Source organism: Gymnoscopelus microlampas (genome assembly GCF_963454915.1).
Source record: "Gymnoscopelus microlampas genome assembly, chromosome: 9".
Taxonomy (NCBI): domain Eukaryota; kingdom Metazoa; phylum Chordata; class Actinopteri; order Myctophiformes; family Myctophidae; genus Gymnoscopelus; species Gymnoscopelus microlampas.
The window spans coordinates 56,791,146-56,814,867 of NC_139946.1; the positions used below are offsets into that span (position 1 = coordinate 56,791,146).

Here is a 23,722-nt window from a genome sequence, read left to right on the forward strand (position 1 = left end):
ACACAGGGACCAAAGCAGCATCAAAAAGAAAAGTTCCTGAGAAAACATGTTATTTCAGCAACAAAGCCATTGTTTTGAAAAACTTTCGCACACCTAGAATAAAAACTTTAGGAGCAGGTGCAAACAAATGTACATCAATAATAAAAAAATACACCCGCACGCCGCCGAACTGCACGGTACTCCACCTTAACCCGTAGCACTTGCCCTAGCCTCGACAACCTTTAGTTACCGTAGTTAGTTAGTTAAAGTTTATTTCAGTCACAACTCATAAACCACACACACACACACACATTTAGATTGATCATGTTATGTAGACAGACAGGTGCCAGGTCATGGCACTGCTTACGGTCTAACGTAGGGGGAAAGGGGGGGAGTCCCATATCCAATCCCGAGTGTGAAACATAGGGTGCGTTCGGAAATTGCGCACCGGAGCGCACTCGCCTATTAGTTTGTATTGGCCAGTGCGCTCAGTGCTGTATTTCAGAACGCACCCATATTAATGCGTTCGCGGCGTACTTGCAGTATAGTATACATATCAGTAGATGGTGTTGATGGCTGGAAGTGAGAACATATTGAATGAAGCGGCAAATAAAATATATACAAATACATAAAAAGAACGAGTCACAGGTTCAATTCCTGAGCCTGATGGCCTTTGCAGCAAAACAGCCAGCAAAACATATCTTAAAAAAATATATAAAATACAAATACATGACCGTTCCTTTTCTTTGCATAAAATTAATTTGTTTACATTTTAATCCCAAATACACAATTAATTTAGTCAAATAAATAAGAATGATCAACATACAGTGCTGTGAGTTTACAGATTACATGGAGCCTCTGTGTATTAATTTGTGTATTAAGTAGCCATATAATAAGCGGGATAATCAATGTGGAGTGGGTCATTCTTTTTTAATAATAGGGGTGATTAGACCCCTCCTCTATCGCATTGGGGTCTAATCACCCTGTCAGGGTTTATTTCTCAATAATGCCCCACTCCACATTGATTAACCCTTGCTTGTGAGTACTTATATATTAGATCCGAGTACATGTTTGCCTGCTAGACTAAGCTTATCACACGCGCGCACACACACACAACACACACACACACACACACACACACACACACACACACACACACACACACACACACACACACACACACACACACACACACACACACACACACACACACACACACACACACACACACACACACACGTAGGGATCTAAAAGCATTGAAGCAGAGACAGAGAGAATAGTGCAACCAAAAGACGAGTCTACATGAGTGGACTAGATGTTCCTTCTGTGACCTTCTGACCTGGGTTGTCCTCAGAGACACTGAGACGCTGAAACGTTAGTCTTGTGTTTTTAATCTCTCTCCTCTCTCTCCTCTGGCGTTGAAGGTATGAGTGTGCGGTCACTTTGATCACCTCCCTTATTGTCCTCTGAGATTACATTAAAGACAGAAGATAGAGATGGGGGGGGGGGCAATAAAGAGAAAGAAGAGAGATTGTATTGAACTGTACAATAATTCAACCTTTTACTATAACCTAATTAATTTACTGATTGATTGATTGATTGATTGATTGATTGAAATGACACTGATGCAAGTTGACATGAATTCAAACATGAAACATTCTGTACCGTGTCAAACACTTTCTGATGTGATGTATGCAGAATCTGCCCAACAGGTACAGCATGATGAACAAAAGCCAGAAGAGGATTTGGTAACCGATCATCTCCCCCCAGGGATAATGAAAAACTGTAGAAAAGATAAAAAAAACAGATAGAGAACAGAGGTTCAGTCATCATCCTCCTTACAGTTTCATGACCAACTATTGTTACAACTGAATAATCTATAGCTTTTATAGATGACTGATTCATATCACTCAACTCTCTCTCTCTCTCACACACACACACACACACACACACACACACACACACACACACACACACACACACACACACACACACTAAATGTTTAGGACTTTCCTCAATACAAACAAACTACAGTAAAATAAACAAAGCAAAACCAATTCCTCCAAAATGTATGGAACATTAAAATAGAAAATATGCTTTGAGTCACGAAAGAAAATAAGTAGTGATTGAAAATACATTTAAGTAGCATCCAGGGCAGGAATTTCATGGTGGCCACGACGGCCATGGCCCTCGTTGGCCCTCTCTTTGACCATGTGCCCCTTGAAAAATACATGCTTCCAGGGTATGCCCCCAAAAATAGTCCCCCCAGGATTCTGCGATTATGGAAATACCGCAGATTTACAGGCCGTCCGACGATTCATTTAGTAAAGAATTAGACAAAAACATTACAGTAATTCATTGATGTGAAAAATAAGAAATGTACTTTTACTTCTACTTGTACTTAAGTATTTTTAAAAGCATGTACTCTTGAATATTTAAGTATATTTAAAAGCAAGTACTTTTTTACTCTTACTTGAATAACATTTTGACTGAGCTACTTTTACTTGTAGGTCTGTCCACCTCTAGTTGTGTATGTATCTTGTTTTTTTATTCATGATGCATCTATGTATACTATGTTATGCTGGTATAATTGTATTGTTTTTGTGTGTTGTCAGAGTTGTTGTGTTGGTCTTATGCCACCACCTAATGGTGGGGAGTTGTTATTCTATGACATGGTAGAACTGGTAGGGCGTCAGTGGCTCAGGGGTAGAGTGGCCGGTAGAGCGGCCAGAAGGGTACCGCGAGGTTCCCAGTTCGATCCCGGGCTCCCCCAGATAGTGTAGAAGCGTCCTTGGGCAAGACACTGAACCCTACATTGCCTCCAATGAATTGGTTTGCGCTAGCTTGCCACAATTTGGTGTGAATGTGGGAAAAGTGAGGACGCTGGCGTCGACTGTTCGCCACTCCACCTCCCAATGTCCCCCACCCTGTGTGAATGAATGAATGAACCATAAAGCGCTTTGAGCACTTGGAAAAGCGCTATAACAATGCAATTCATTATTATTATGGTGTCAGAAGTGATCTGTATCACGATAGTAAGAAGACGGATGCGTGACTCGTTCGTGGTGTCTGACTGTTTACTAGCTGTACGGGCGGGAGACTGTGCTGACAAGCTAACGTAGCACTTTAGCTTCTCTGTCCACTAACATGGAGCGGTTCCAGGTTGCCCCGGAAGAGTGGCCGAAATGGATTCGCAGATTCGAACGATTCAGGATTGCCTCGGGGAGGAAAAAAACAAGTGAATACACTGATTTACACAATGGGAGACTGAATTTGACAGACCAGGAGGCGAGTGACTACCACACCTTGAAAACTAAGCAGGATGGACATTTCGTGGTGAGAAGGAATGTCATTTTTGAACGTGCAAAATTCAACCAAAGACATCTAGAAGTAGGGGAGACTGCAGACTGTTTCATTACTGCTTTGCATTGCTTGGCAGAGCACTGCACAGTGAAATGATAAGGAACAGACTGGTCGTTGGAATTACAGACAAGAGACTCTCTAAACAATTGCAGATGGACCCAGAGTTGCCTTTGGAGAAGTCACACGGCTCCCAGGGTGAGCTCGTGAAGAGGCCACTCAAAAATACATTTTAAGTCAGATAGCCACCCTTACAATGTTGATGCTATTAATGCACACGCAAAACCTTGCAATGTAGATGCTCTTAATGCACACGCGAAATCATTTAGACCTGCAAGGCAGGTGCAGCAGGACCACGGCCAGGCCAAATGGGGCTGTGAGAAGTGATAGAGAGGCAAGACAATGCAACAGATGTGGCAGAACACCCCATCACAGCAAGCAACAGTGCCCAGCCAGAGAGGCCACTTGCAATCAGTGCAAAAAGAAGGGGCATTTTCTTCATGCTAGGGTGTGCAGGTCAGGGGCCATAGGTCAGTGACTTCAGATGACACCTATAATGCTTGGTTTGCCACAGTGAAAGTAAATAACCTTGACTGCCAGTTCAAAATAGACACAGGAGCAGATGTTAACGTCTTGCCATAAAGTGAGTATAAAGCCCTAGTACAGGGACCAGAGTTACAGCCTACAAAGCTTAAGCTATATGGCGCAAGCATGTTTCCTCTCGCAGTTACTGGGACATTTACAGCTAAACTGGGCACAGCCAGCAAAAGTGTAGTGAACCCAGTGTATGTTGTGGCAGGTCTGACACAAAGGTTACTTAGTGGTTCAGCCAGTGTCGCTCTCGGACTAGTAGCGAGAGTGGAGACGGTGTCATTGACCTCGTGGAGTCAGTGACAAAAAAACAGCAGTTTTCAAAACTATTCAATGGCCTAGGTAGAATGGAGGAGGAGTACAAGATTGAGCTAAACGTAGATGCTAAACTATTCGCCCTGTCAACACCCTGCCGCGTCCCATTCCCTCTTTTACCAAAAGTCAAGAGAGAACTAGCTCGTATGGAAGAGCTTGAGTGATTTCTGAAGTAGAGCAGCCCACAGACTGGTGTGCTGGGATGGTCCCAGTACCAAAAAGGACCAAGAGGTCCGCATATGTGTAGACCTGGCAAAGCTGAACACTCCGGTCAAAAGAGAGAGAGACACATGCTTCCTGCAGTGGAGCACACCCTGGGACAACTTGGTGTGTTCTCAAAGCTGGACGAGAACTCAGGATTTTGGCAAATCCCCTTCTCAAAAGAGTCAGCCTTACTCACCTCTTTCATTACTCCTTTCGGGAGATACTGCTTCAACAGACTTTGATTTGGTACCTCCTTGGCACCTGAACATTTTCAAAGACGAATGTCTCAGCTGCTGGAGGGTCTGGATGGAGTAGCTTGTCAGATGGATGATGTTTTGGTCCATGCAGAGACACACAACACACAACTGTTGGCAGTACTTAGGCGACTGCAACAACCATGGGTGACATTGAAAAAGGAGAAATGTGAATTATCCAGGTCCTCTGTCAAGTTTCTGGGACAGATCATCGACGGAACAGGAGTACAAGCTAACCCATACATGGTGAGGGCTGTCATCAATATGGAGGAGGCCACAGATGTGTCAGGGGTGAGGCGTTTTTTAGGCATGGTCAACCACCTAGACCAGGGGTTCCGTACCATCGGTCCGTGAGAAGGCGGCCGGGAATTCCAAGTTTTTCTATAACCTTGCGTCGGCAGGATTTTCCACAGAACGGAGAAAAGTTGAGTCGGTCAGGTCACATGAAGATACCAAGGATTCGTCAGTGATGTCACTGTGGTTTATAAACAGCTTCGTTCGTGCTACTTCCTGTAGTGACATCACTGTTGAGTCCTTGAGTGATTGCTAAAGAAGGCTTTAGCAATCACCTGGGCATGTGAGCGCTTTTCCGACTTCCTGAGAGGCATTGATTTCCAACAATGTTGATGCTATTAATGCACACGCAAAACCTTGCAATGTAGATGCTCTTAATGCACACGCGAAATCATTTAGACCTGCAAGGCAGGTGCAGCAGGACCACGGCCAGGCCAAATGGGGCTGTGAGAAGTGATAGAGAGGCAAGACAATGCAACAGATGTGGCAGAACACCCCATCACAGCAAGCAACAGTGCCCAGCCAGAGAGGCCACTTGCAATCAGTGCAAAAAGAAGGGGCATTTTCTTCATGCTAGGGTGTGCAGGTCAGGGGCCATAGGTCAGTGACTTCAGATGACACCTATAATGCTTGGTTTGCCACAGTGAAAGTAAATAACCTTGACTGCCAGTTCAAAATAGACACAGGAGCAGATGTTAACGTCTTGCCATAAAGTGAGTATAAAGCCCTAGTACAGGGACCAGAGTTACAGCCTACAAAGCTTAAGCTATATGGCGCAAGCATGTTTCCTCTCGCAGTTACTGGGACATTTACAGCTAAACTGGGCACAGCCAGCAAAAGTGTAGTGAACCCAGTGTATGTTGTGGCAGGTCTGACACAAAGGTTACTTAGTGGTTCAGCCAGTGTCGCTCTCGGACTAGTAGCGAGAGTGGAGACGGTGTCATTGACCTCGTGGAGTCAGTGACAAAAAAACAGCAGTTTTCAAAACTATTCAATGGCCTAGGTAGAATGGAGGAGGAGTACAAGATTGAGCTAAACGTAGATGCTAAACTATTCGCCCTGTCAACACCCTGCCGCGTCCCATTCCCTCTTTTACCAAAAGTCAAGAGAGAACTAGCTCGTATGGAAGAGCTTGAGTGATTTCTGAAGTAGAGCAGCCCACAGACTGGTGTGCTGGGATGGTCCCAGTACCAAAAAGGACCAAGAGGTCCGCATATGTGTAGACCTGGCAAAGCTGAACACTCCGGTCAAAAGAGAGAGAGACACATGCTTCCTGCAGTGGAGCACACCCTGGGACAACTTGGTGTGTTCTCAAAGCTGGACGAGAACTCAGGATTTTGGCAAATCCCCTTCTCAAAAGAGTCAGCCTTACTCACCTCTTTCATTACTCCTTTCGGGAGATACTGCTTCAACAGACTTTGATTTGGTACCTCCTTGGCACCTGAACATTTTCAAAGACGAATGTCTCAGCTGCTGGAGGGTCTGGATGGAGTAGCTTGTCAGATGGATGATGTTTTGGTCCATGCAGAGACACACAACACACAACTGTTGGCAGTACTTAGGCGACTGCAACAACCATGGGTGACATTGAAAAAGGAGAAATGTGAATTATCCAGGTCCTCTGTCAAGTTTCTGGGACAGATCATCGACGGAACAGGAGTACAAGCTAACCCATACATGGTGAGGGCTGTCATCAATATGGAGGAGGCCACAGATGTGTCAGGGGTGAGGCGTTTTTTAGGCATGGTCAACCACCTAGACCAGGGGTTCCGTACCATCGGTCCGTGAGAAGGCGGCCGGGAATTCCAAGTTTTTCTATAACCTTGCGTCGGCAGGATTTTCCACAGAACGGAGAAAAGTTGAGTCGGTCAGGTCACATGAAGATACCAAGGATTCGTCAGTGATGTCACTGTGGTTTATAAACAGCTTCGTTCGTGCTACTTCCTGTAGTGACATCACTGTTGAGTCCTTGAGTGATTGCTAAAGAAGGCTTTAGCAATCACCTGGGCATGTGAGCGCTTTTCCGACTTCCTGAGAGGCATTGATTTCCATATAGAAACTGACCATAAACCTCTAGTACCACTTGGGCTCTAAGAACTTAGACGAGTTACCTCCACGGGTGCAGAGATTGAGGATGAGGCTGATGAGGTATATAGCCTGGCATTTTTTAAATCCACCCCTTGGAAATAAAGGTTCCACGCAGATGCCAGACTAATATCTACACAGTGATATTAGCCTGGAATCTGCGTGGAACCTGCATTTCCAAGGGGTGGATTAAAAAAATGCCACTGGTGATAAACCCGCTCCATATTTGCATACTGGGCCTTGATCGGTCCCTCACTACTTCGGAGGGAGTGTAATCCAATCACAACTGAGCGGTGCCAGACCAAATCTGCAGAGGACAATCATTTTTTTTGCAATGGCAGATTGGTCTGGTTTCCAGGCTAGATGAGGTACTCGTATACCATTTCACATGTCCCAGACAAAAATATTGTGGCCGCTGACGCGCTGTCCAGGGCGCCGGACAGGGCGCCGGACAGGACTACAGGAGATGAAGTCTAGGCGTTGTAATTAACCTGTATGCCCATCAAGTGATATCATGTCTTCAGCCACAGAGCACAGACTAAAACAAATCAAGGAGCACCAAGACACGGATGAGGTGCTGAGACTAGTGAAACAGTACTGTGGTTAGTGGTTGGCCAGAAAAAAAGTGGTGTACCGGGGCTGAAAGGCACACGTTTAGTGATCTCTACGAAACGACATACTGGGAAAACTGCACACCGCTCACCAGGGTATAGTGAAGTGTAGGGAGCGAGCCAAGCAGTCTGTATGGTGGCCCGGGCTGAGCACACACCTTCAGCGGGTGGTGGAGGAGTGTGAGACGTGTGCGAAAGAAAGACAGAACCCCAAAGAAACAACAGACACAGAGCCCATGACATGGCCAGCCTGCACCCTGGTGACCATGTCTGGGTTACAGATACAGTATGAAAGGTTGAGAACCCCAGAGAAATTCTAAGGCTCTACCGAAGTCATCTCGTCACCTTACCAGGGACCAGGACTGAACCTGAAGACCCACAGAATCCTGCTTCGCCAGCTGACAGCGACAAGCGACAGAGAGGCGGTACCCTACCAGAGAGGGAATCCCTCGAGGTACCTTATGGCGAGAACAGACTATATGGATTTGGGAGCGTAATTACAAAGCATATGTCTCATTTTAAAACCGAGGTTAAAGAGATTAATTTAATAATAATAAAAAGCTGGTCGTCGGGTCATCACGGGTCCACACGGGTCCATCCATTTCAAATGGATCCGACCGAGACCCGTGGCAATTGGATCTGATCCGACCTGTGCCCGAGGGACAAGTCAATATTTTAGCCCCGACTCGGCTCGGTTCTCGGCTCGGGTCTTCGGTTCCGGGCGGACCCTTGCTACCCTCTAGTCCAGTGTTTCCCAACCGCCGTTCCGCGGCCCTTTAGTGTGCCGTCTGAGATGCCTTTGTGTTCCGTTTAAAATTTCGAATGAAAAAAAAGGGAAAAAAAGGGGGGAAAACTCTACCCCCAAAAAATAAATTTCAACTGCCCCTAGCGGCCTAACGGTAAGGCCGACGGAAATGACAGTGGATGTATTGGATGCAGCTCTAAGTGAACTTATACTCAGGTATCTACTACTACACGGGCTAGTTCGTCGCCGTCCGACCTTCCTAGCTCGTGTTATCAAAGAAAAACTGAATCGAAAATCGTCCAAAGTGGCCGTTTTCAAGATGTTTTGTCCATTATCTCTGGAACAGAAGGTCCAATCTGCTCAGTTCAAAGCTTGTTGGATGCGTGACTTTGAGGACATTAACACATTAACACATGACAGATTTTTGTTTTTTTCAGGTTGTTGGGCCTAAACGTATGGTAATTGCTCCTGTGTGTACACACACACACGCACACACACGTGTATATTATATATATATATATATATACTAGAGTTTCGGGGGGCTACGCCCCCCTCAACCCCAGCCGCGCACGTGGCCCAGCGTGGCCGTGTGTATATTGGGGGACCCAAATCGCCGGAGTAAAACTGTGGAAAAGTTTTTTTGAAAAAGGAAAAAATTTGAAGAAATAATATTTGTTATGTTTCAGGGGGTCCACAGGGGGTCCGCGGACCCCCTGGTGGTCCACTGACCCCCTGTGGAGTGTTGGGACGCGCGGGGACACCCCTGGAACATTGCGGACCATTTCGGTGTTTTTTTTTTTTTCATGAAGGTGGTTGCTTGTTTCTGGCGCTGGCTGTGCAAACCTGGCAACCCAGCGCATGCTGCCGCACGTTACACCGCGCTGGCTGTGCAAACCTGGCAACCCAGCGCATGCTGCCGCACGTTACACCAGAAATGGTGCCTGGAGAAAATGGTGACCAAAAAAAAAGTTTGGAAAAAAAGGAAAAAACCCCCGCAGCGGCTGCCTGCTGTTGTGGTGATGAGGTCGTGCGCACGGTAAACGGTACGAAGCTGCCTCCCCTTCCGTTTTGTACGACATTTGGTGAGTAGAATTAATTATGTTGCGCGGTGGAAAAGGTGTAGTGAGCAGTGAGATGTCCCCTACGCGAGGCGTAAATTCAGCGCGGCCGCCGTGGCGAGTCAGTTGGCGACATGTGGTCTGGCGGTGCGTTGTTTATTCGATAACAGAGCTGTGGGGTGTCGCCACCGAGGGTGCGGAAGTCGGTCGCCATTTATATAGTTAGATATATATATATACCCGGTATATCTAGGGGTGCCCTGGGATCGTTTGGCTTGGCACCAAAAAGGTTGGGAAACACTGCTCTAGTCCATAGTCTCTGCTGGTCCCTACTGGTTGGTTTTGGTACGGAGGGTGTAGGTGACCATGAGTCTTCTCTGATACACATGAAGTCACCAGTTAATTGATGTGTTGTTTTCTTTAAATAATATGACAGGGATAGTTGACGGCGAGCCGGTCATTGTTGAAAAATAAACCCTGACAGGATCAGGGCCGGATCCACCATATGGACACTTCGGGCACGTGCCCAGGGTCCCCTGAGCATGAAAGGGCCCACCATGTTTGGAGGAAAGAAAAGCGCAGCTGAGGGACAGCGAGGGGACTTCTCACCTCCAATGTTTTCAGATATTTTAATGTACTGTTTTAAACAAATAATGCTGGACCATCATTTTCAGTTGGCTAAAGAACGTAGCAGACCAATGGACCCTTCGCTAAACCCCACCCTAAAAGCGATTGTCCAATGCTAGCTTAGCAACCGTTGTTAAGCTGGCATGGACTGGCAAGCTTCGGTCACCTGTCATAGCTGTCAATGTCATTTTGCCCGCACACACACAATCATTTGCAACATAATGGCAAGAATAGGAATACCACGATAACGCAATGGTGTTTATGAACCAGCAACAGATTCCATGTACCCAGAAAGCGGTTGTAGGGTGCCTTTCCCTCGCTGAAATCTGCACTTCAACTGCAAGGCTGCATGGCTGTGTTGTTGAACACATACACAGCTTAAAGTCGGGAAAGTTACACAACTCACCCGCCCAGGTGGTGTCAATAATACTAATCACCGTAATCGTAACAAAATTCAGAATCTCAGCGCTGCCTGTTTCGGATTCCACACATGAAACTCCTGTTACAGTCATGGATTAACTTCAACCTGGTGTTTGCACTTTCTCCATTTACGGTCCGTACATCTATATAAACGTTCCGATTAAGTGCTTACCCTATGGCCACGGATGTGTGTACATAAATGTAACATCCGTGGCCATGGGATCCGTGACAGACCGTCGTGTATCCATGGCTATTACTCCCTCTAACATTTCCTGTGTTTTTAGTTTACCCAAAAGTAACAAAACTAAGTATTTCCTTGCTTATGTAGTGGAACGCAGTGAGCTGGGATTGAACCTGAGGCTCCCACTCGCCAGTCCGACGTGTTACCAGTCATGCCCATAGGGCTGAGCCCGATTGGCAGGTCTGTTGTACGCCGGTTCTGGCTAATTTGACTGTGGGGGCTACAATCACCCACCCGATATTTGGAGCGCGTCCTTGCGCTTCACACTTCAAGCCGCGGACCACCATACACGATGTCCCTAATGTTCCTCGCGCAAGGATATTACGCTCCTCGTCCTGCCGACTACGCCAGATTGTAGTGGAACGCAGTAAGCTGGGATTGAACCCGAGGCTCCCACTCGCCAGTCCGACGTGTTACCAGTCATGCCAATAGGGCTGAACCCGATTGGCAGGTCTGTTGCACGCCGGTTCTGGCTAATTTGACTGTGGGGGCTACACTTACAGTAATGAAAGTAGGCTATTTCATTAATTTATGCCAGATCACGGTGCGTCCAGTGCAACGTGTCGCTGTTGCACTGGAAAAAAACAGGAAGTGTTGATCAATTAGAATAAATCTTCAGTTACTACATTGTCTATTTTTCACTTCAAATGTTTTCAAAAACATTGTTAAGAGCAACGTTTAGTTGTAAATGACATGGTGTGTTTGTTAACATGGCTGTCATGTTGGATAAAGCATAAAATCAAGTAGCACAGGTTGATATGAGCAGGTGCTCTGAGTCTTTGATTAGACAGGTTGATATGAGCAGGTGCTCTGAGTCTTTGATTAGACAGGTTGATATGAGCAGGTGCTCTGAGTCTTTGATTAGACAGGTTGATATGAGCAGGTGCTCTGAGTCTTTGATTAGACAGGTTGATATGAGCAGGTGTTCTGAGTCTTTGATTAGACAGGTTGATATGAGCAGGTGTTCTGAGTCTTTGATTAGACAGAGGTGTGTTATTGAGCTCAGCGGTCATTATCCAGAAATAACACAGTGCTGAATTCAGTGATTGACCAATCAGAATCAAGCATCCAGCCAAGCCGTGTAATAAGAGTATTTAAACCACTCTACTGACTCTGGTAGAGATGTTGAATCAGTGTATAAAGGTATAGTGATTGCAGAGAATACTTAAATGTGTGCAGATCATATTCTGTTCATCACTCTAAAACTTCATAACTGATATAATATATAACTATGAATTGCAAACAAAATGAACATTTAAATGAACATACATTTGTTATGCCACCATGATTAACACATTAACTTACCGACAGTGAGCTGAACAACACATTCATCCTCCTGCTCTGATCTAATGAAACATGTGTAAATGCCTCTATCAGAGAGCGTCACTCCAGAGATTCTCAGGGAAACGTCTCCATTTTTAAAATTTTCTACAGAGACAGAGGTTCTGCCTTCATAGACAGAGTTCTTCACAGACAGTTCATGGCCTTTCCTGATGACATGGACATAGGGAGGTGTCAGGTCTTTTCTGGTCCATTCCACAGTAGCTTCAGTAACTGGGATGGTGAAGTTTGTCTTACATGGTAGAACCACATCTTTACCTTCATCTACACTGACCTGAGGTAGTGCTGTGGGTGACAAATCACACTTTCATTCATTTACATGCATTTACCTCAGTGGCGTTTATGTTACAGACATTATTACATTAGTCTCACTTGCATGTTTGTTTGCTGTGCTGCTTCTAAAAAAGTATTACTTTTTCACAGACAATAAGAAATGGTCTATTCATCACATGAAAAACTGTTCACCATGAAATATATTGTATCTTATATACAGTATAAAATCTTTGTTGTCCAGACCAGGTCTTGTCCACTCTACTGTCTACAGCACTGATGGTTTCACTTGATAACAACGTGGACCATCTGGTTTCTCTAAAGAGAATCAATGTTTCTTTCCAAATTATTTGTACTGTATACTGTATAAACACAAGTTTAAAAACTATTTCAACAATGTAAAACATTAACACCTTTTTTAATTAACATGTTTTTCTTTTTACCAATTATAGTTTCTTAGTACAACTTCCTTACCAACAATGAGTTGAACAGTGGATTCCTTGTCGATTTCAGGAAGGTTGCAGGTGTAGATTCCTTCATCAGATGGTTTCACTCTGGTCAGTTTGAGGGACACGTTGCCTTTCTTCACTTCATCCTGGAAGAGAGAAGTTCTTCTCTTGTAGGAAAACTTCTTATTATCAGGTAATTCTTTCCCGTTCCTCTGGAAATGCACATATTGGTTTGGTGGTAGGTCCGTTCTGGACCAGAATATGGCCATGGCAGCGAGGTCAATGGTGGGATCAGTGATGTTACCAACGTCACATGGTAGAACAGCAACCTCTCCAAGAGATGTTTGCACTACCAGACATTTCCCTGACAAGATAAGATAAGAGATAAACATTTACTGATCCCTGTGGGTAAATTCAGGTGTCATAGCAGCAGCAGCAGCAAGAATGAAACCACATTTATAATTATAGCTCTAGGTCGGCCAGTAATCTTCATTCAACTCTTTTCAGGACATCTGCTAATTCTCCATCAAATTCAGAGGACCTCTCTTTTGGAACAGCTTACCGGTCTGTTCACTGTCCTTACATTCGAGTCAGTCAGATTCATGAAACGTTCTTAAAAGGCAGAATTGTTCGTAACTAATTTATGTTCTTATGATCAGGGGTGCACATAACTTTTTAGGTCTGGTACGCAGAAGAGCACCTGGACATGTGACTTGGTGCGCATGGCGCCCGTCCCGTTTTGTCAACGGGGGGTGGGGGGGGGTCAGCCCGGACAGTTTTGTCAACCGGGGGGGGGGGTTCAGCACGGACGGTTTTGTCAACGGGGGGGGGGGGGGGGGGGGGTTCAGCACGGTGCCCATCGGACAGTTTTGTCAACGGGGGGGGGGGGGGGGGGAGAGAAAAAAAGGACGCTCTGCTTCTAAATTACGCCGATTTTCGCCGTTTTTTTTCTCACGCTGTTAGATAAAGCCCCCAAGGTTGGTGCCCTGTGCTGCTGCGCTGATTTTATCCGCCAGATTGGGACGTTCACGGCATATTTTGCACCATTACGGTGCGTTCATCATCGGTGACGAGTGCCTCTAACAGCCGCTGCTGGCTGCGTGCACGCAGCGAGGCAATGCGAGGCGATGCGAGGCGACGCGAGTCATATCTCTACCCCTGTGCCTAATGGCTGTACATGAGCCGACGGGTGCTTTAGAGTGATTGTGTGAGTGTGGCTTCAGGAAGTAAATTCCTAGCCTCGATCTCCAGGCTTTTATTTTTTAGTTTTGCTAAAAAATAAAAGCTGGGAAATTCCTGTCCCAGCTGTTGGTGCGCAAAAGCGCCTCGCGTCGCCTGATGTGGTGCGCATTTTTTATTTTGGGTGCGCATGCGCACCTGCGCACCAGTTATGTGCACCCCTGCTTATGATGATGAATCCCAATCCTAGTAATTTGAAAGGGTGTGCCAGTTGATCCTAATTATCATATGTAGCCGCCCCACATATCCTAATTAGCATCCTAATTACTGCTCACAGAAATCACAGGAAATCACACAAATGTTGAGAGAATGAATGCCTAAACTAAAGTCTAAAGGCTGGGGGCAGCAAGAATGTAAACTTCAGTTCAACCCTTTTCATGTGATAATGTGGCCATTGTGGCGTCTGAGGTGAAGGCTTGTGTGTGTCTTGAGGTGATAATGACCGCTGGCCATTGGAGTTTTTAAGTAATTCCTGCATTAACTACTTAAAGAGGTGGTGCCATGGTTTTGCACTTTTTCTGTTTTTCATGTGTCTATGAGGTTGATAGAACTTTATTAACCGCCCTGGTTGTGTTTTTATGGTGTTTTATGTCTTCTCTGACTATTTTGAGTTTCTACCTGGAGGCTGAAACCTTGAGGGTCAAACGTGCCAATAGAAAAACAGCGCTTTAGTGACAGTAAAAACATGCCCTCGCCCTCATTATCATAACACAACAGGTGTGGGCATGAGGAGGAGGAGGGACTAGGACAGGTGGGTGGTGCTAAGGTGGTGGAGGAGGTGTTAAGGTGAGAACCAGGTATACTTAAAGAACTGGAGGCGTGTCCACATAAAAACATAATTTAAACACTTTCTGTACACTTTTGAAAAAAATCTCCCTCCTAGTATAACCATAATACCTGATGATTATGTTTTGGGGGGGGGGGGAATCACTGAAAATCACGGCACCCTGTCTTTAACAATAGTAGTTATTTCATTCGGAAACCACGCATGCATACAGTGCACGTGGGAGGGAAGAATTATAGTATTCCCTCTGAAAAAAACTAGAACACTGGGTGGGGGTGCGTGATATGTTGGTGTAAGGGGGGTGTAGGGAGCTGTGTGGGGGGTATGGGGATGGGGATGGGGATGGGTCTGATGGGTGGGTATGGGGGGGGGGGCTTTCAGGTAGGAAGGGGACAGGAAAATGGGGGTGTGGGTCAAAACCTGAAGTAATTGGATGCGTTGTGATCTTGTAGATCAGCCATCCCAAACAAAATATTGTATAAAATATGTTTAAAGTGGTTAAACTGTGCCTTGTTTTGCTGTGGACCCCCTGGCACTCCCCAAGGAACCCTGGGGGTCCCCAGACCACACTTTGAGAACCCCTGCTCTAAATATATGATAAAAATATTATTGTAATTTAAATCCTATATCATACAAGAATTGAAGAAAGCAGAATAAAAAGATATTTTGCGCAAAGTTTCCGCAAACATCAGCACTCAAATGTGCCTAAGAGTGCTCTACTCTGTAGTGTGGGTAGATGCTGTCCTTACGTAAGAACAAATCCCAGCTAAGAAAACATTGGTGTATGCCAAAATCTTATTGAAAACTGCGTAAGTGGGTCCTAAGAACAAATTTCCTCTTAAGAACGGTTGGTGAATGAGGCCCATCATTGCAACTTCTGTTGACAAACTTAAGCAATGTTAACCACTCTTCTGTCTATGAGTTATATATACAGTAGATATTGACATTTATGTATGCATCTGTATGTTGTGTGTGTGTGTGTGTGTGTGTGTGTGTGTGTGTGTGTGTGTGTGTGTGTGTGTGTGTGTGTGTGTGTGTGTGTGTGTGTGTGTGTGTGTGCGTATACATTTGTGTGTGTATACAATATATATGAATGTGTATGTTGTGTTATGGATAATATTATTAATATAATTGTTACAGCGATACAAAATATTCCTCACATATTGATAGATCTATATTTCTAATATTGCCTGGCGGAGACAACAATAATGTGTGAGACAACAATAATGTGTGTGTATGTGTGTGTTATTTTTCACATCTGCCTTTTACAGCGCTACCAGGAGGCTGACTTATCTAAAAAACATTTTTGGATATTACTCCTTCAGATTGTATCCAAATTTCACGCAAATCGGTACACATGATCTCTATAGTCATGTGATCAAGAGGATCTTTAAATTTACATCTAAAGTTTGCAGGAATGTCCTGTTTTGATCAAAATGCCGCAAATTGTGAACGCAGCGTCCGATTGCGGTGAAACTTTGCACGCACATTCACTATGTTGAGGAACAAATGCCACCCTTTCAACATTGGCCTATTATAGCGCCACCAGGAGGCTGATTTTTGCAAAACGTTTTATTTTATATTACTCCTACAAATGTTGTCCAAACATCACGCAAATTGGTACATATTATCTCTTTAGTCCGATTTTTCACATTCCAGCCTGATTGGTGAATTCTGAACATTTCTGGCCCACACTAACCTACCTGACCTGGTGGAGACCTGTGCTCCGAGGAGCACTTTTTGAAGTTATTATTGTTATTATCATCATCATCATCATCAATAATGATTGTCATTTATATTATTGTTGTTGTTATTATTATTATTGGTGTTATAGGATATTCCCCATATTTTCGTGTTTTGAAGAACTCCAAAACACCCTAATCGCGGATCGCATCAGCAATTATTGTAAAGATTTATTTAGGCATTTCTCACTATACATTCTCCCAACTTGCAAGCTTCTTAGTTCATTCTTTACAGTGTTTGTGTTAATAATAATAATAATAATAATAATACATCAGACTTATATAGCGCTTTTCTGGTACCCAAAGTCGCTTTACAAAACAGCTTAAAAACAATTTTATTAGGAGAAAAAAAGAGAACAAAAGAAAAGAAAACATTAAAAGGCTAAAACAAAAGGCTAAGACTTGTCATGGAGGACGAAAGTGAGGTTTGGTTAGGTCTGGGCAGGGAAGGCGAGTCTAAAGAGGTGGGTTTTGAGGGAGGCTTTGAAAACGGCAAGAGTGGGGGCAGCTTTGATGTGGGATGGGAGTGGATTCCAAAGGGTGGGGGCCGCAACTGAAAATGCCCTGTCACCCCAGGTGCGTTTTTTTATTTTTTTGGGGAAGTCCAGGAGGTTTGCCTCGCCAGACCTGAGGGAGCGGGAGGGTGTATGGCGTTGGAGGAGGTCAGAGAGGTAGCAGGGGGCCAGGTTATTGAGGGCTTTGTAGGTGGTGATGAGTATTTTGTCTATTCTATGTTTTACTGGGAGCCAATGAAGGTCATGGAGTACTGGGGTGATGTGGTCTCTGGATCTGGTTCTGGTGAGGAGGCGGGCAGCAGAGTTTTAAGATATTGTTGAGAAATGTCCGCTAATCTAAGGGGGCATTCCTTTTCAAACACTTATTTCCAAAACATTGTAAAACATGTTAATTGTTTATGAACATGCAGTATGATACCAGAAGTAATGAGCTTTCACATGATTTAATTTCCAGCATTTAAAAGGATCGGTTTCCCCCTTTTTAAATGTTAATGTAATGTAAGGACTGTTGTCAGGTTAATTGCTGTGTGATTTACCTCCATTGTAGCAGAGCAACAGAACTGAAATCAGAAGATGTGATGAATGTGGGTACGCCATCTTCACTCCTGAAAACAATAAGTAAGAAAAAAAGAAAGAAACGTCAATAAAACAATACATTTACCTTTATTTTACGAGGAAGGCTCATTGAGACCAGAAATCTATTCTAGAAGAGAGATCCTGGCTACATCAGACACTTATTACAAACTTTAAGAGGCGAAAGCAAAATGATAAAGAACTTAGCTCTGGTCCATGTTGTTAGGAGTTCTCCTTACTCCTTCTAACGCTATGGACCAGAGCTAGCCGCAAGCAACTCTAGATGCTATTTTTAACCAACCCTTAACAGCCCATACATCCAAACAGAAAAGTCTGATCAGATTGTATTAAACTACGTTAAACTCACCAACATTACAGCTGTACGGAAAGCTTGGATTATCCTCTTTGTATCTGTCAAGTCTTTGTTTCATAAAAATCCACCATAGACATGTTATGATCTACTTTCTGTCAATACATTCCAAGCAGGTGATAATGTTTCTAAGTGTTGGAGTTTGGAAGCGCTCGTTTTCAATAACACAACGTCCTACTGCCTCCTGCATTATGTGGGAGCCCCACTGATCCAAATTTCCAACCCGGAAGAAGGGGTGATTTAGGCCCATGCGCTGGGTGAGCAACTCAATGCAAGTGGATGGGAGGAGATTTCGGGTGCCCTCTCTATTATTTTTAACTCTATGCAGTGTATGCACTGATCCTACTGAACCCAGTTGTGGCACAAAAATGGGGTCAAATTCGGTCTACTGCTATGCCACCAAAATGTAGAATGCCCTTCCAACAGTCATACAAAAGTGTGAATCCTTACTCTCCTTCAAACCCGCTCTAAAAGAGTGCCTACAGGTGGCTGCAATTTGTAACTGGCCCCTGTAAAAAGTCTAAGCTTATCACCGGAAATGACCCCTCCCCCCACCTGTTTAGGCCTGACACAATTATGACATTATCGGCTAATCGCAATTATTTGAGATAATCACAATTCTTTTCGCATAATCATCATAATCGTTTCCATGTTGAAACATTTTCACACATTTTCAAATATTAAAAATAGCAGAAATAGCTGATCTTCAAGCTTACAACGCGTCGTTGCGCCCGTCAGAACAACTTCCGGGTCCAAGTGTGTGTTTTCCCAATATGCCACAGTGCTGTGTCCCTCACTGTTTTAACACATCTGAGACTAAAATAACGACTTAGGTGTCATTCTACTGCTTTCCTGGCAACAACAAAGAGAAGAGGAAATGGTTATTTTATTTATATATGTATGTGTGTGTGTGTGTGTGTGTGTGTGTGTGTGTGTGTGTGTGTGTGTGTGTGTGTGTGTGTGTGTGTATGTATATATATATATATATATATATATATATATATATATATATATATATATATATATATATACACACAAATAAATACTATAATAATAATAAATAATAATATATAATAAATATGTATATAAATATATATATATTAGCCTACTTTATACTGTCTATGATATTAGTATTAAGACCCTTTTTAACCCTCAATGGTTCATTTCTGAAAAAGGAGGTTACTGTACAAAGATTGTCGGGTTCTGACATGTTTGTTTACGATGAAGAGTGGACGGTGCTTGGTGCCTCTTAGACCAGTGTTTATCAACCCTGGCAAACGTCCCAATTTTGGTCCGTGAGTACTGCTGAGGTGTTCCGCGCCGTTTGAAGAAAGTGTGAACCCAGCCCCTCGAGAACAATAGCGGCGATCGATACGGTCATCATCCGTTTCACACACAGTCACGGCCGAGTCCATTCAGTATAGCGACCATCACCCATAGGAATGCAAATATGTTGTCCTACCTGGTACTGTATAAAAAGGGCACAGGGTACATGCTTTGGCACTCAGTATTACTAAGTGGGTCGGAACGGGTCGATACGGCGGACCTGAACGTCGTACCTGCTAAGAGGGGCTGTCCTGTACCAAAAGCCCATGTTATAACCTGCCATGATGAATGTCCAACAATAAAATACTACATAAGTGTTAGTTTTCTTATAAAGTGCTTCTAAATCACTCCAGTGTGTTTGTGTCAACGTAATCTGTGTAGTTTGTAGTGTTTAATTACATATATATATATATATATATATATATATATATATATATATATATATATATATATACACACACACACACACACACACACACACACACACACACACACACACACACACACACATATATATACCGTATTTCTAGGTGTGCCCTGGGATCTTTTGGCTAAGCCAGGTGTGCCTTGGCACAAAAAAGGTTGATAAACACTGCCTTAGACACGGAAGTGACGTCGGACAACAAAATGAAGTCAGACTTAAAAACCGAATGGAAACAAGCCCTGGGCTTATTAGGTTATTAGTGATGAGCGGGTCGACCCGTAACCCGCGGGACCCGCGGGTCAACCCGCGGCGCGGGTGGGTCAAGTCAGAATTTCAGAGGCAATTATGCGGGCTGTGGGTGAGCGGGTCAGCCGCTCTCACACGCAAAAAATAATAAAATGATCACATGCTCTTGTTTTGTCTTTATTCCTAATAAGAATAAGAATAATAACAATAAAACAGTTTTAATACACTTGGGGATTATTTTCTAACCATGATTTTACAGAATAAAAAAAAAATCATGGGTCGCGGGGCGGGTTGAGCCGTAGATTTATATATGGGTTCGCGGGGCGGGTTGAGGCGGGTTGGGTTGAGGCGGGTTGGGTTCCGTCGCGGGGCGGGGCGGGGCGGGGCGGGTCATGAAAAAACCCGACCCGCTCATCACTATAGGTTATCCTTTTAGCATTATTTTGTATAAATCTGTGCCACCGTGCCTTCTTTTTGAAAATTGCAATTTCAGGTGGTACACACAGGACCGTTGAGTGATTTACAACGAGTTATTCTAAACTCGTAGAAAAACACGTAGAAAAATTATCACCTGACAGAATGTATTGACAGAAAGTATCTTATAACATGTCCGCAGTGGATTTTTATGAAACAAGACTTGTCAGACAAAGAGGATAATTCAAGCTTTCTGTACAGCTGCAATGTTTGTGAGTTTAACGTTGTTTAATACAGATCAGATCAGACTTTTCTGTTTGGATATATGGGCTGTTAAGGGTTGGTATTGCAACTCTAGATTCCACATATTATAAATAGGATCTAAGAGTTGCTTGCGGCTAGACCAGAGCAGCAGAGCTAACTGGGACTGCAGTGGTGAGCACAGACATTTTGAGGGGCAGATGCTCAAGTGGAAAAAGGACACCTTGTGCAGCGTGTGGAACCGCCCACTGCCTAGTAGTGTGAGATGTATTACAGGCACATGATCACATCTTGTACGTCGTAATTGCATATGTATTCATCAAATAGCCATATACTGTCTGATGCAGATATTTAAATAACATTCAACAAGTTGGTTTCTGCTAAATTAATGTAACTACTATTCAATAGAACATAAGTAGGCTACTACTGTTCTTAATGTACCTGTACAGAAGATTGAAATACCACCTTGAACTATGATTCACTATCAGTGGTGTGACTGTCAGTCAGTGGACAGTGGTGGACTCAACCACTGTCACAGCTAAAATGTATTGTGTATGTTTATCATCATCATCATCATCATCATCATCATCATCATCAGCCAGTATTTAAGTTCTACTGGCTGCTAGAATCAGATAGTGGGGTGCATAATTTACCTGTCAATTTGTCTTTTTGTTTGGCTTCAGTTCAAATGTGGTCACTGCCTCTTCACCAGAGCTATGCCTCTTGCAGGATAATAGGATGAATGCACAGTGTCCAACTTTCCTTTACTGACAAACTTTGAACATTTCATTCAGATTGGTAATCTAAGCTTCCGCTGTTGCTAAAACTACTGCAAAAAAATAAAAGTAGGCTACTGGTTCTAACCACTATAGCACGCTAATCAAAAGCGAAAGGAGAGCACCCTTGCGGGAAAACGGTCTCTATTTACTGCTAAGATCCGGTCTAGAGCCCGCCTACTGGCCCGGTCATTTGCACACTTTAAGCACACAGACCGGATCTACAACCTGCAACGCCTCTTTCAACTCGTCTTGTTTGGTTCTCATTTGTCATTGAACTGTCAATCTGGAAACATGCATTAATCTCATTGGCTGTGAGAAGGGTGGGCGTTTACAAGATAATGTAAACTACTGACAGCAGCAGCAACCTTTAAGCTGAGACGGACGAGCTGAGAGAAAAAAAGTTGGTCTAATGTTCTTCATTTAGATGACAGACAGGAAGAAATAAAATAAATATAACACCGACTTTACATCAGATTATTTAAAGCATGTCCCATGTCTCATTCCGGGGGGGGGGGGGGGGGGGGGTAGCGAGTTGTTGCAAGTCAAAGAGGGAGATTATAGTGCGAGAAAACATTCCCTCTTTGACGTGCAAGTTGCAACAACTCGCTGTTGCAATGGGCAAACTTTTTTCTTTTCTTTTCCCGTTATTATTATATTAGACCGCCTTGCTTGGGCTCACGTAAAGCATGCAAGAGCACTATAATGCTGCTCTCGCATGCTTTGTGAGCCCAAGCAAGGTGGTAATATCATATATATATTATACATATATATCATAATATAATAAAGTCACGTCGAGGTGAATGCAAGCTGTGTGCTGTGTCAAACTAGAATTAGGCAGTTCAGTTTAACCATTTATTTAAAGGAATAGTTCACCCAAAAGAGTACTTATTTTCTATCAATTTCACCCCATGAAGCTTCAATCTAAAATACAACGAATCAGGGGTTTAGAATGACCATATTTGGATTTATGTACATGAAATTTATCTCGAATAATTAATTAATTAATTAATTAATGTATACCTCATATTTCTTCTTATTTACTATTATTATTGAAGCCAAAAAGTACATTTTGGCAGTAAAGACAAAAGTCAGAGTCAACATTCTCAACTCTCGAGATAGGGCATGGGTACAACAGTTCACACACAGATGTCTTTCTTGAACTTAAGAAGATAATGACTTGTATCCCCAGTCCCCACCCCCTGTCGTTACTGTTTCCTACAAGTAAGTGTGGTATATTAGCCCTTATTTGCTTATATTTTAACAGTATATGCAAGTAAAAACAAATGTAACCTTGTTAAAGTAAGAAGAATAATGTATTGATTCAGACCCAGCCTGGTGTTTGCATAGAAAATCAAGGGACTCTGCTAGGTGTGAATGGCTTCTAGGTGGGGGGATTGTCACTGACCTCAAATACACGACATAGGATTCATATGTAATGGTATTTTATTGAAATAAAAAAACATAAACACGGAGTAAGTTGTTAGCTCCGCCCTGCTTCCTGGAAGGAACATCTGCCATTACCCATTACAGACTACTAGTAACCGATTCTAAAAGTTCCTCCGCGGTGGAAAGCCCGGTGACGCAATAAGTTTACCCCAAAATAGGTCCCGATTTGGCACGGGAGGCCGCCCCTATGTTCACAGACGACGTCACACTGGTTGCAAGCAGCGTCATACTGGTTGCAAATGAAACCCATTCTGTCAGGTCTCGCTAGGACGCGCCTCACTAACCAACACACAAGAGGAGGTTTTGGGGTAGCCTGGCGTAGCATTTTTTTTTTGCATTCGTCTGGTCCCAGGCTAGTTTTGGGGTGTGCTCCAAAACAACAGGTTGAGAATTGATTGTATGAAACAATCACCTGTGCATCCAGTCTCAATGTTGGTAAACAAATAATTGGTCTATAAGGCTAATATCTAGTTAAACTTTCTTACCTTACGGATGGTGTGTGTGGTGTGGGGCTTTGTGAATGTCGTATTTCCTAGTCTGAACCGACTTGATCAAGCGTGACGTAGACTATGCTCAATACGTGTTCCTGTTTTTTGAAGATTTCCCATTTATAACCGGCCCATCTACATAAACGTTCAGATTTCAAATATAAAGTGCTTACCCCACGGCCATGGATGTAACAAGTTAAAGCGCCTGGGTTTAAGTACCTGCATCTTCTGTATTGTTCAATAAAAAACGTTTTAATCCGATCGCCGGCCA

At 43.7% G+C, this 23,722-nt stretch overlaps 1 protein-coding gene across 1 annotated transcript; it reads right to left on the reverse strand.

The window, feature by feature from the left end:
• Positions 1–1,156: 1,156 nt before the first annotated feature.
• LOC311052408 (CD276 antigen-like) lies at positions 1,157–23,486 on the reverse strand. Its single transcript, XM_084067366.1, has 6 exons — positions 23,449–23,486; positions 17,661–17,729; positions 12,870–13,208; positions 12,090–12,410; positions 1,645–1,762; positions 1,157–1,445 (listed from the first exon to the last, which is right to left on the reverse strand). The coding sequence occupies exons 2-6, from the start codon at positions 17,719–17,721 to the stop codon at positions 1,436–1,438; spliced, it is 849 nt and encodes a 282-aa protein (XP_083923492.1). The 5' UTR covers positions 17,722–17,729; positions 23,449–23,486; the 3' UTR covers positions 1,157–1,435.
• Between the last annotated feature and the right edge of the window lie 236 nt (positions 23,487–23,722).

Coding starts and splice junctions, on each gene's coding strand:
- LOC311052408 (XM_084067366.1), bottom strand. CDS start 17,721: ATGGCGTACCCACATTCATCACATCTTCTGATTTCAGTTCTGTTGCTC. Junction 13,209..17,660: donor GTTGCTCTGCTACAATGGAG/GTAAATCACACA, acceptor TTATCTTGTCAG/GGAAATGTCTGGTAGTGCAA. Junction 12,411..12,869: donor CACTGTTCAACTCATTGTTG/GTAAGGAAGTTG, acceptor TGTCACCCACAG/CACTACCTCAGGTCAGTGTA.